The following is a 13,717-nucleotide window of genomic DNA, read 5'->3' as shown; positions in this document are numbered from 1 at the left end:
GGTGCCAGTTAGTCAGGAAGGGACGATTTTGTTCGCTTTGACTCGTTGGACGGAAACACTGCTTTATTCTCATGTCTTTTATGCTATACTAGTCAACTTAATTGGCGTTTCTGGATGGAAACATAGCTAGTGACTGATGCATCGCTGCCTTGCTGCTGCTTGGTGTGTGTGTGTGTGTGTGTGTGTGTGTGTGTGTGTGTGTGTGTGTGTGTGTGTGTGTGTGTGTGTGTGTGTGTGTGTGTCTATACATTTAACGTACAGCCCATATTATGATAGAAAGCAGGTCTGCTTTCATTCCATTGCTTCGAAACCTCAACACCGCCGTCATCTATTACATAGTCCATGGTACTGCCAATCTGTTCAGGATTTTTTACATGCATGAATGTGTGAAGTATCACAAGCATGTATCAAAATTTCACTGATTTCCTGAAATAAACTTTGTATTTGGGGATAATCATGAAGCAGTTTTGTTTATGTGATGAATTTTGCACATATGAATATGAAAAAAAAAACATACGGAAATTTCGGACTTCAGTGTGAAGTACTGAAGGAGGAAGAGCGTTTTTTTTTAGATATAACCGCTATAACCGTATAATTTGCGAATATGTCGCCAGGGGCACAAAGGGACAGGATGCAAACGAACAGAAATATACAGTAGCTGTAAATACTCTTTTAAATGAAGATGAAATAATGAAACAAATCATTATAATTCCTCCATTAATCATTAAAAACTTAAGTTTTATTATCAATGTAAACTTAAGTGAAATGAGAATTCATTTTGGAAAGTAAAATTAAAGAAATAAAATACAACTAAAATGAAAGTACAAACATACATACAAATAAGTAGAGCTAAATAAATAAATAAAGCAGTGATTTAGCCTCAATATAGAGAGAGATGTACAGTGTTTGTTATTTTAAAGTGATAGGACTAAGACAGTCAGTAAATAAGCTTTTTCGTTTACGTTTTTATTTACAGTTTTCATTTACATTTTTGTTGTTGATTATATTTCATCTCATTTATTGTCTAAATTATTGTACACGAATAATAAATGAGTAATTAAATAGGCCTAAATAAATATTTATTTAAAGGTATTACCAGTGGAAGGTTTAGTTGATTCTGAAGGTCTGTCAAATGTTTTCAGGGGCTAAAGGAAGGCATTTTTTAATCCTACTACTATTTGTCTGCAATGTGCTGTTTTCAGAAATGCATTTGTCTAAAAGAAATATGCGAATAATTACTAATAATCATAAGTAAAATAGCAAAAGCAATCATCAACACTATCAAAACATTGCAGCTCTAGACTGTAATGTGTAATAAATATTTCTATAACAGAATTTGTGAGACAGAGGGTGGCACAGTGGCTCAGTGGTTAGCACTGTTGCCTCACAGCAAGAAGGTCGCTGGTGGAGTCCTGGCATTCCTGTGTGGAGTTTGCATGTTCTCCCCGTGTTTTCTTGGGTTCCCTCGGGGTGCTCCGTTTTCCCCCTCAGTCCAAAGACATGCACTGTAGGTGAATTGGATGAACTAAATTGGCCGTAGTGTAATAGTGTGAATGAATGTGTATGGGTGTTTCCCAGTTATGAGTTGTTGTTGGAAAGGCATTCGCTGTGTAAAACATATGCTGGAATAGTTGGTGGTTCATTCTGCTGCGGTGACCTCTGATAAATACAGAAATAAGTCGAAAAATGAATGATTTTTGTAAGACATTATTTGAAGTCTAATTGACAGCTATCTTTAAACAGTCTATTAGGATTACTAAGCATTTATAGTATTCTGATTGGTTACAGTTACTGGTAAGATTTAAATCCTTACACAAAAGTCAACATAGATGTAGTTAACATGGTATTTATGAAAAATATTTAATAGAAAGTCTTTGTTTATGCTGCAGTGATTCATTTAATCTACTGTCATAGTCAAGTGTACTGTACTAAGTCAAATGAATAAATCTGAAAAGTTCTAAATTGTTTCTCTTAAAACTCAAAAATGGGTGGTCAGCAGCAAAATTGGCCTGTTTAATCAAACTACCAAAGAAAGAAAGAAAGAAGTTGGAAAATTGTCATGTTTTTGTCCCAAAAATGTCAGATTTCTGATTAATGCCTCCGTTGGGAGCAACTGGTCTATCATTCTGTGCTGTCAGCTATTGATAAGAGTGGTTTGGTTGCCGCATCTGATCTGACATGACTGCAAAAATAATAAAATACATCCAGCTGGTGCTTTAAAAATGCTCAGCGGAACAATAGCTATGTTTCCATCCAAAGATGTGAATTTAATTAAAGCGCAAAAATGGAATATCGCATGAAAGATAAGCGAATACAGCAACGTTTCCATCCAATGAGTCAAAGAGAACAAAATTGACTAATTTACTACAATTGACTAGAACTTCTTCTATGTTAGGTTGCTTTGATGCAATCTACATTGTAAAAGTGCTATAGAAATAAAGAAGAATTGACCAAATATCAAAAATAAAAATGGGATTTGCTGTGGTAGGAGAAGTTGCTTGAATCTTTTTTTTTTTTATTTAATGAATTGCTTGCACCTCAGAAAATGATGCCAACACACATTGAATGTGTGGTGGTGTTTGAAGGCATAAGAGCACAGACGCTCTTGACAATTCTGGAGGTAATTAAAGGTCCTATGAAGTGCTTTGAAATATGCATTTTTATTGCATAAGAGGGTGGGACATAGGATAGCTCCTCCCCTATTTTAAAAACAGCCAATAGCATTTTGTTATATTACCGCTCCGCTAAAGCACATCAAAATTAAAAGCAAATGAGAAGTGTCTTGAAGTGGGCGGTGCCTGTCAGATACTAGAGAGCATTTGATTGGTTATGATGCGAGGAGAAAGTGAAGTTTGAGATGACGTGAAAACCGCTGTGTTTAAATGTAAAGTATTATTATAAAGTAGTATATTCATCAAAACCTGGAAATGTTCCTTTGACCTCATAAATATGTCATCATATTGATATAAGCTCTTGTTGATCAGTTTTAAACCTTTGATCATGAACTTGTATGTTAAATATATTAATTAGATTTACATATTTACAGAAATTAGATCTGTTTACTGCTCGTTAGAGTAGGCTTTGTGTGTCAGAAAAGCCAGTGATTATACTATACCTGTCGACATTGGAATATAAAAATATGGGACACGCCCCCCAACAACTGTTACAATGATAGAGAGGAAATTAAATAAATACATAACAAACATTAGACATGTGGAAATAAAATAAAAGGTTTAGCCTATTAAAACCAATTTATTGATCACATCTGTATTATTTTGTGTGTTAAAGGGTTAAAAGTGTGTTCAAAAAGGGTTAAAAGTGTGTTTTTTTTACTTTAATTAATCTGCGATTCCTCTGTGTACCACTAGAAATAAGACTGTGTATCACCTAGAAGGTATGCTGTATACGCGTACCACAGTTTGAGAGCTACTAATATAAACAATTTGAACATTTTTGGGTAGACGCCGGCAGCTAGCTCTCTGCAGCTCTCACATGGTCACCCACTGAAGCTAAGAGGGACTGCATCTTGTCAGAACTTGGATGGGAGATCACATTGGTTGCTGTTGGAAGTGGAGTTAGGGAGACCAGCAGGGGTCACTCAACCTGCGCTCTTCGTGGGTCTTAACGCCCCAGTATATTGATGAGGACTCTATGCTGCTCAGTGAGTGCCGTCTTCCGTATGCGACATTAAACCGAGGTCTTTACTCTTTCTGGGCATTAAAAATCCTAGGATCTACTTTGAAAAAGAGTAAGGGTTTTATCCTGACATCCTGGCCAATTTTCCTGTCTATCATGGTTTCCCAACCATCAACATATTATAATTGGCTCACTTTGTCTCCTCTCTACCCATTAGCTGGTGTGCGGTCTGGCGCAATATGGCTGCCGTTGCTTCATCCAGGTGGATGCTGCACACTGGTGATGGATGAGGAGATTCCCTTCAAAAATGTGTAAAGCGCTTTGAGTGTCCAGAAAAGTGCTATATGAATGTAAGGAATTATTATTATTTTAAATTGAGGCTCTAAAATAATTCAAACCAAACACTAAAGCATGAAATACATTTAGACGTACAGAACTAATGCTATTATCGACAGATTTGGCAATGACATTTGTGGTTACATTTACTTCAGAAGATGCTAATAATCATCCATGTGGAACTGAAACAGCTGTTATGTCTAACAGACGGATGCATATGGTGACAGATTCCCAAAGAGATGAAAAACCCAGCGAGAGAGAGAAATGATGGAGATGCAGAGAGAGCAGATCAAAACCCTGTTTTCATGGCGTTTTAGCCAGGGCAGTAAACCGCAGCAGGAGACCAGCAGAGACCAGCATGAAGACGTCTCATTAGTCACTTTAGCCACAGTTTCAGGGCATGATCGTGGCCATCCGTTCTGCCTTTTAAACATGACTGTGAGGAATTGATCTCATCAGTCTTTGTTCCCAAAATATGTATGGTAAAAAAGAAAGCACTGTGCTTTCTAAAATGCTAAAATGCTGATTTTTTTTTTCTTATGGAAAAGTTTGCAAGTAAGTTTTAGAGATATTAGTTTATTGAAAAAGCTTTTTATTGTAAAATATTTTAGATAATTTATTACTGCACATATAAAATCACACCATCCTTAGGAAATAATTTTAATATGAGGATCTGTGGTTCATGAAACATTGCTATGAAATTTGAAACAGTGGTGCTTCATCATTATTATTAATATTATCATAATAATTATTGTGTCTGTGCACTGTTAAAAGCTATTAGTTTGCTTTACTAATTCAAAGTGAGTAAACTCATTACTTTTAAAGCCATTAATTATTTATTATAGTGTAAACCCATTGCCTTTAAATTATTAAGTAAATTAAATTTGTGCATAAATATAAAAAATAAGTTAAAAGTGCAGTACGTGATCTGCCAATATGCTAACCGTTAGCATAATAGCTTTAAAAACACAATCCCTCCCCTGCCGTCCAAAGCCATGCCTCCTAATATCACAAATACACACCTTAAAGATGACAGTAGACAACCCACTAGATCATGTCATTCACCAGTTAGAAAACTTAATAGTACTTTATAACATAACGAGAGGGTGTATAGCATGCACAGATAGTGTTTCTTCCCACACCGATAAACTGCCGGTGAATGGTTAATGTGACTTTAGTTTTTATACATTTTCTTTTACTGCATCAATGTTTTAATTAAATTAAAATATAATCAGTTAAATAGACTTCAGCATTTATTTACATGCACCGTCAAGGTCAGCAGGCTAGTGCAGAAACTCCAATATGAAATAAATGTTGATATTTTAAAGACATGGTGCAGAAAAATTTAATTTAATGCGGCGCATCTTGTGCATTCTGAGACCCCCTTTATATCATATATCTATCAGGCAGTGAAGATAGTTGATTTTTAAAGAAAACAGACATAAAACGCTGCGATTTTGTAATGGCATATCCGCTTAAGTGTGACATCACGCGAAGCGGCTTCCGGGTCCAAGTGCTCTATTCAACTGAATGGGGAGACTCATGAAATGGTAATAATAAACGTTTACAAAGCGATTTAATGCTTTCGAAAATCACGATTGCAGTATATATGTCCATGCCTAATATCCGATGGCCAGAAAGTGATACATTTTTTTTAGAAATTGTTAAATTTTTGGTATTTGTTATGCAGCAAGCCCAGAGATTGTTGTGTACACTACGATTTTATATAAAATTAACTTTAATGTTTGATAGGAATAAAACGTGATCATAAACGAATGATTTCTCCACTCAAATGAATGGCGGCTTGGACCCAGAAGCAGTATACATACGTCACAAACACGTCACCACAAGCGGATAGTTTACCCGAAGCGTTTGACACAGGTTACTGAAAATTAAAAGTCCTTTTGCATATACCCTATTCTGAACAAAAAACTTTCTGGCTCGTTTTCAGCTATTTCAGACCAAATACTCAGAGTAGCAGTAGACAATATAGGGAGGGCGTCACAGGTCGTCATTGTTCAAAAAGGAAACAATGTGAATATAAAACCAACTTCACCTCAGTAAAGCAAGCTAGGCGCAATAGCGCTATTTACTTATGTTTTGTTGTTAAACTAAATAAAAATCTACTTTATAGATGCTGTTAAAGGTCCCTTATTAAACTGAAAATAGTCACGTCAATTGTTCGCCAGAAGATTTCAGTACCTGAACGACAATTTTGTGTATTATAACCCATTCGTAACACAACACAATCTACACCAGCTTTGCGCGACTAAAATAGTTTTAACACATAACATTACCTGTCTAAAAGAAATACTTCAGCATGGTGTCGTCCTTCCTCCAGCGTGCAAAAGAAGCTTGGTCCCTTTATTATTCCGGGGTCGCCACAGCGGAATGAACCACCAATATTGATTCAGGATTTGAAAAAGTTTTGATTCAGCATTTGATTTTACTGCTGTCACTCTCTCGTGTACATGTGAATGTGCGTGCATCTGTTTGTTTGAATAGGGTGCGCGGATGTACAAATCTACATATGTTGAAAGACAGTTTGGGTTACTTATTACAATTATGGGAATTATTGGCAACGGGTTTACTTACTTTCTTAAAGTAAAGTAACAAACCGCTTATTTTACTGTGCGCGTTAAAACTGTTACACATTACCACAGAAAATTTGGGATACGATTTTAATAATAATAATTATTATAATTATAATTAATTAAATACGTACATGTACTGATATAAACTGATGAAATAATAAACTGATTAAAACTGTGATTGAAAAAAATTATATTTGAAAATATTTGCAGGAAAAACAGACATTTTTGATAATAGTTATAGATTATAACTGATGATGAAAACTCAGCTTTACATAAACATTACAGTTTAAATCACAATAAAAAAGGAAAAGAAAATGTCTTTGCTGTATTTTGGATCAATAAATTAACCTTGCTGGGCATAAGAGACATGTCTTTAAACATAAAAGAAGTCTCTATAATTCAAAACTTTGTGTGTATGTACAATAACTCAGTTTAGGTAATTCGTCTTTAATTTCAGCGCAGAGTTAATAAAGACACAGCACATCTGGGGCTTGAAAGGTTTCATAGTGAATTAATTGCAAAAAAAAAAGAAAAAAAAAAGAAGAAGAAACAAATGAACAGGGAGGAATTTCCCTGCCAGCTCTGTAATAATATGTTGTACCATGCTTGGAAACGCTGTGAAAAGCTACATTCTATTTGTGATATGGTATTATGTCAGCCCAGCAGATTGTAAACACTAGTTATGAATGGCCTTCAGGCGTATAACATTCAAAAACAAAGCATTTTTAATACACTGATGTAATTTTAATTAACAAGGACGTCCCAAGGCTGCTCAGTTAATTTCATTAATTTTCCAATAAATTCCCAGTTTCATTTTCTACATTTGCTCTCTAAATCAGCACTTCTGCTCCTAAAGGGAAACTACATAAACGGTCAAATTAGCTTACATCTGAATCTGCATAATTAACAAGTTGTGCCCTTTCTAGTGGATCATCTTTACACAGGTTTATTGGAAGAAGCACATGCAAATTAGAGATTTTGTTAATAACCAATATCCAAAGAAAGATTGAAAGTCGTTTTCTTTATTAATGAAAACGGGGATTTGGCGATACATACATTTATTCACCTGAAAAGTGTCACATTCAACACCTGTGGTGTAAAATGTACACTGACATATTTTCTGTGTTTTAAAACTATTTTAGTCACGCAAAACTGGTTGTTACGAATGGGTTATATGCACAGAAGTGTTGTTAAGCCACTGAAATCTCTGTAAACGATTGATGTGACTGTTTAGTTTCATAAGGGTCCTTGTTCAGCATCGCTAACAGATCGTTTTTAATTAGTTTTAAAAACAAAACATCAGTAAACAGCGCTATACTGCCTAGCCTGCTTTACTTAAGTAAAGATGGTTTTATATTCACATCACATCAAGTTAAATGTCATATACTGTAGCTAAAAAAAAAAGTCAAACATGATTACCTTAATTTTATTATGTCAAAGCAAAATTAAAACATGATTAATAAATAATGACAAAATATGTTTTGGTATGTTTCTTGAACTTATTTAAAAGTGATACAAGGTTCAGCTTAATGTTTTAAGTTAGTTTCATGCAAGTTGAAATTCCTTAAGGTTAATTAAGCTTACTTTGATTCAACTTCAGTATTTAAGGCAGCACTTAATTTTTATAAGAATATTTTTTGAGTCTTTGAGAAACATTATTAAGTCTACTGTGCATTACTTTCCCCCACCAGACTAATTAACCTCATATAGCAATGACACATGAAAGTAAATCTCACATTTGTCACAGAACAACATGCCTTAAAGATGAACAGAGGCGGTCCAGAGATTATTTTTATTAATGTGAACTGTTATGACAGTGGACGATGTGGTATATTGCTTGTAGTAATTGTCATATTTCTTACATATACTGCATGGTGCATTTACAGATGCTGCATAGTAGAAAATTTCTGCATAATGTATCTTGAATGAATGAGAAGTAATACATTCCTGGTGAACTGGCACTGACCTTCCAGTTGTCTGGCCTTATTTTATGGTGAATAGTACATCATCACTGAGATAACTTTGAATAATTTTTTTATCACCATTAAATTTATTTGATCTGATAATATGACCATAATTTCAATTAAAATTATGATCAAATTATTGGTAACACTAAGTAACAATTTCCTTCTTGCTTTTATTAAGATCATAACTAGTTATTAGAACTTATAAATTATGATCATATTTTACATCACTAATCCTACCCAGTATCTAAACCTTAACTAAAAACTAAAGCCTTAATAGTAATAAGCATCTAATATTTAGTTTGTTGAACTAAACGTATTGATTAATGATTTAATAGCGTAAATTGTACATTAAAATAAAGAGAGGCCAACTTATTAAAGTTCAATAACTTAAATTACTTGAAATAACACAAATATTAAGATATAAAATAAATACTAAATAATTATTTGGGGAAAAAAGGCTCATTGTTTCCATTGAGATATGTTTGTGATAAAGTACAACGGGTTAGAATGAGCGGCAAAGATTTTTAAGGATTGTATTTGCTTCTGTACAAGTCATAAGCTGATTTGATTTCAAAAATATTTGATAATCCTCAAATGAGATCCACCATAGTTGATATTAGCACTTAAATAAATGAACTAGAAACAATACAGCAATGACAGCCCATTCCCATAAAGCACAATCACATTCCCACTTTATTTTCCATCAAATAACAAGACAAAAATAGCAGAAATTGTTAAACCTTTTCTCAGTGACACTTAAAAAAAGTCATTTTCTTTTAACGAAGGTCAACCTTGTTTCTTTCAAAGACAGGAATCCATGTTTTGCTGTAAGGAAGTACTGTTTATCACTATGCTTTAGTCAGCTGACTGGCTCTTCTCAGAAAACACACAATGATTTATACAGTACAGTAGAGTGGCTCACCTCCTCCAGCACATCAGCCAGCTTGCTGAGGATTTCTTCTTGGAGGCCCTGGAATGTGGGAACGCTGAGGAAAAAAAAGATGAACAGCAAGTCTGAGGTTTTGTGAGGAAACAAAGCTGCTGTTGCTTCTGTATTGGTCAGAAAACATTTATACAGCATGACCACAGAAAAACAACAAGTGTTAGGATTCACAAGAATTGGTTATAAATGCTTTTAGTAATATCAGAAATAAGCGTTTAGGTTTCTTATATACAGTGCTGCTCAACATAAATGAGTACATATTTTTATCTATTTCTCAGTAAATATACCTTTTATATTTTGGTGAATTTGAACAAAATAGATTATATGTTATTAATCTATCGGATATATTCATTAAAATAATATTTTAGTCATGGAACATATTCAGAAATAGAAAAATAATACATTTAAATTCATACGAAATATTGAAAAAAACAAAACAAAATTTCAACAAAATTTTTTACATTTTGCAGTTTTACTTTTTTTTTAGAATGTTTTATTTTTCCCTAACATAGCATAGCAAATAATAATTTAAATAAGAGAGTCGTGAGGGGTGTACATTGTATATATATTGAGCATTGTATATGTAGGTTGTTTTCACATGACGTCATTAAAATCATTGATGCAAAATTCAGATGGAGGGCAGGAAGTTCAGATGGAGGGCAGGAAGTTCAGATGGAGGGCAGGAAGTTCAGATGGAGGGCAGGAAGTTCAGATGGAGGGCAGGAAGTTCAGATGGAGGGCAGGAAGTGATTCTACTATATAGGAATCGCTAACAGAACATCAAAATGTTTCAGTTTTATGTTGTTTATAAGTTTTAATCGGCTAAAATAAGAAATGCCGAACAGCTTTTATAGACTTCCAAACGTTTATGCTCATAAAGGGGTGGGGGGTCAAGAAACTGGCTGAAAAACGGAAGAAAAGGCAGCATGTAATAAATATTTATTCAATACTTCCATGTGGACCGTACAAACTTTTTTTTGAACGCGATAATTCGTTTGACAGCAACAATAAATATTATATACAGGCCCCAGCTATGTGTATTAAATGTTAGTGTGTTAAACAAACGCCACCACACTTATTCAATATCCAGGAGAATAAATAATGTGCCCTGCAATGTAATCGCTGTAGTGAAATCTCAGATTTCTTTTGCAATAATCCATGTCTTTACTGGCGTTTTGGTTGAATAAACAACCGTGACGTTAATGTCTATATGCACAGCAGTGGTGAATATTTTTTGATTGTAAGTTCATCGACAGAACAAAAATGAAATGCTAACCTTGTGACAAAACTAGATGATTATTAATGTGGAGAACTTTCCCCCTCTTACAAAAATAAATAAATAACAATGTAGACTATGTGTCCACGCTTTTGCATGCTTTCATCTGTTATTTCATGATGGAGGATATCCGCATGGGGAAAAACTATAGTAATTTATAATAAGCATGTTTTTGAAGCACATAGTAAAGTGTATAATGTGTACAACTCTTATTAATTAATAATTGTTAATTAATGCTTCAGAATACTGTAGTATAGTAAACTGATGAATTGTAATAAATACTGTAACAGTAGTGTAAAATCTGCTGCATTGTGATAGTATATAATTATAGCCTATTAAACTGAAGCCTATTAAATAACTTAATACTACAATTGTGTTGTACCACAGCATATAAGTGCTATGACAGTTTAATTAGGATCTATAGTATGCTTCCAAAACACTATAGTATTTACTGTAGTGTTTTTTCATGTAACGTAATAGCTTATGTACACTGTAAAAAACAAATCCGTAAAATTTACGGTAAAAAAACGGCAGCTGTGGTTGCCAGTACTTTACAGTTAAAAACACGGTACAAACCGTAAAAGTAGTTTTTAATTTTTACGGTTAATTACCGTATTTTATTAATTTATAGAGGTAATATGTCTGTATTTTGAATGATCAACATCTACACATCTTTTGTTACACAGTTAGACACGTTAGCACACCCACATTCAGGTGGTGATGAAAGTTACATAATGAGCCAATGCTCATCACAATCAACTTTTCCCACAAGCAGAAAAGAGTATCAGCATATAGAAAGTGCACAGTGTCATTCACACAGCTACTAAACACCAGTATGGTAACACACATAAAATTAAAGTCATAAAATAAACATTGTTTATCAACATTAGATGTAACATAAATCTCTAATGTACATAACTGATGGGGAAACAACTAAAAAGATCCATATTAATGTCAACAAAATGCTTAAAAAGTGACGTGCCATGCAGGGAATTCTGGGAAAGTCAATTAACGGTTATTCACCGTATATATTAAGGAAACATACTGTTTATCAGGTTACGGATTAGCATTTTTACAGTTTTTTACCGTTGAAATCACGACCATTTTTTACAGTGTACAGTACGTCCTTGATGACAGGCAAATATATTTTAGTTCAGTGGAAAACTCAACCCTCCTCGTGATATAAGAATAATATCCAACATATGTGGTTATTATTTTATTTATATCTGTTTTGTATAAATTGCAAAAAAATAATCTGTCACCAGAACCACATGATGGAAAACAACCTATAGTTTTTTTTGAGGGGGAAGTGTCTATGCATGACAGGTAAATGAGCAGGTTAATGCAAAGAGAGAGAGAGTCATCACTTATGCAATCTCAGAAACAATGCTTCAGGTTGAGGTGTGGGTGGACTTCTCATGAGTTTTCATGGAAAAAAGAGCTGCCAATCACTTTAAATAGCTAAGAAAACCAGTCAGCCAGAAAGACCCTGACTGGAGGAACTCTCTATAGACTTTCAGTACTCGGTAATATAAAAGTTTTAAATCGGCCAGGGAACATTAAATCGCCTCTGTTCTTTTTCCAAATAACACCTTTCACGTAGTTTCTGATTGTTAAATGTCTACGAAGCATCAAAGAGCAATGGTAAATTTAGTTAGTCTTTCAAAAGAACAAATCCGATTCTGAAAGACCTGAAATGAGTCGTTAAACATACATAGGTTTGTTATTCATTGGCATAATTACACTTCATTGGATGCCTACAGTATGAACAACGTCTAGTTTGACTATAAAAAAGACTGTAATTGTAGCTGAGACTGGAAAAGTTTGATTTGTGTTGTCAGCATATCAAAATGACTCCATTTCAATCTGTAAAAGAGATCCATTTTGAATGATCCTCTAATTGAAGACACAGAATTATACAAATATTCATGATCCTGAAGCTAAGTTACTACTAATCTAGACTTACTGTATGCTTGCACTCTGTATATAGACCATTTTGAAATCTGTCTTTTGGCATTACACAAGTCACCATAAAAAGTCATAGTGTTTTATCAGAAGACTTGAATTTGACTGCTTGACTTGATGCTTTTTATGATGTAAAGGTTTTAATGAACTTTTTGGAACTTTTATATTTTTAGCTTGAGGGTAGTGAACTTTAAATGAAGAAGCATGAATCTCAGGGTTCTTAAAAATATATCCCTATCCACAGTGTGTTTCCTCTAGGATTTTTCTCCTGATGTGGCGGCAGGCCTTTTGTTTTTTACACAGATCCACCAACCTGTGGCGTTATTTTGATGACGTAAGCGCAGTATTAAAAGTCGAGATGGCATTTATGCAATAGCCTACAAGCATGCAGATCTCTGTGCTTGCGCGCCGATTTCTTCTTTTCGTGCACAAAACTTCTTGCATGCCCCCTCAAATATAAGCCGCTTCAAGAACGCGCAGATCATCTCGTGCGCTCTCAAATAAACACTGCTGAAGTGTGTTTTAGTGCGTTTATGTAACGAGTATGTCTCCAGCATTTATTAGATTTGCTTGGAATATTTATGAATGTCTTCAATAGACCTGCAGAGCAGCATTAATGCACCCTGAAGTAAAGTGAAACGGCTATACGTCTTTTGCTGGCCTTACACATCAAGCACCTGTCAGTCAGTCAGCACGTAACCCTAAAAGGTTAAACAAATGACGCACATCACTATGGTTAAAGAAAAGTTTGTGCTGTTATAATTCACTTACCCTTTAATACATTTTAGTGTTATTATCACCCGCTATTAAAAAAAATGTTTTGAATGAGAAGCTATTATGTAGCTGTGGCGGGATTTATTCTGGTGTGGTGCCTCGCCATGGAAGAATGAATGTAGCGGAAACCATGCCTGTTAGTGTGGTTGATATAGCAAAAATAATGCATCACATTTTTTTTCCAGGAAAATCAAACTTTTTGTACAATTCTTTCAAATGTTTTGTT

At 34.2% G+C, this 13,717-nt stretch overlaps 1 protein-coding gene and 1 long non-coding RNA gene across 7 annotated transcripts in view; one reads left to right on the top strand and one right to left on the bottom strand.

Moving 5' to 3' along the window:
* Positions 1 to 13,717, top strand: part of LOC147834386 (uncharacterized) — a 310,219-nt gene that overhangs the window by 115,658 nt on the left and 180,844 nt on the right. The window lies entirely within an intron of this gene.
* Positions 1 to 13,717, bottom strand: part of prkg1b (protein kinase cGMP-dependent 1b) — a 263,744-nt gene that overhangs the window by 78,018 nt on the left and 172,009 nt on the right. For all 4 annotated transcript variants that reach the window (XR_015503247.1, XM_087274556.1, NM_001441604.1 and 1 more), the window contains 1 exon segment: positions 9,456 to 9,519. Coding sequence is in view for 3 of the 4 variants with exons in the window: in XM_087274556.1 (XP_087130682.1) it covers positions 9,456 to 9,519 (64 nt within the window). In the remaining variant the exon portion in view is untranslated.

The sequence above is a fragment of the Danio rerio genome, chromosome 12 (assembly GCF_052040795.2).
Source record: "Danio rerio strain M-AB ecotype USA chromosome 12, GRCz13ab, whole genome shotgun sequence".
Lineage (NCBI taxonomy): Eukaryota > Metazoa > Chordata > Actinopteri > Cypriniformes > Danionidae > Danio > Danio rerio.
The sequence above is the reverse complement of the archived record's forward strand: the minus strand, read 5'-3'. Positions and strand labels throughout refer to the sequence as shown.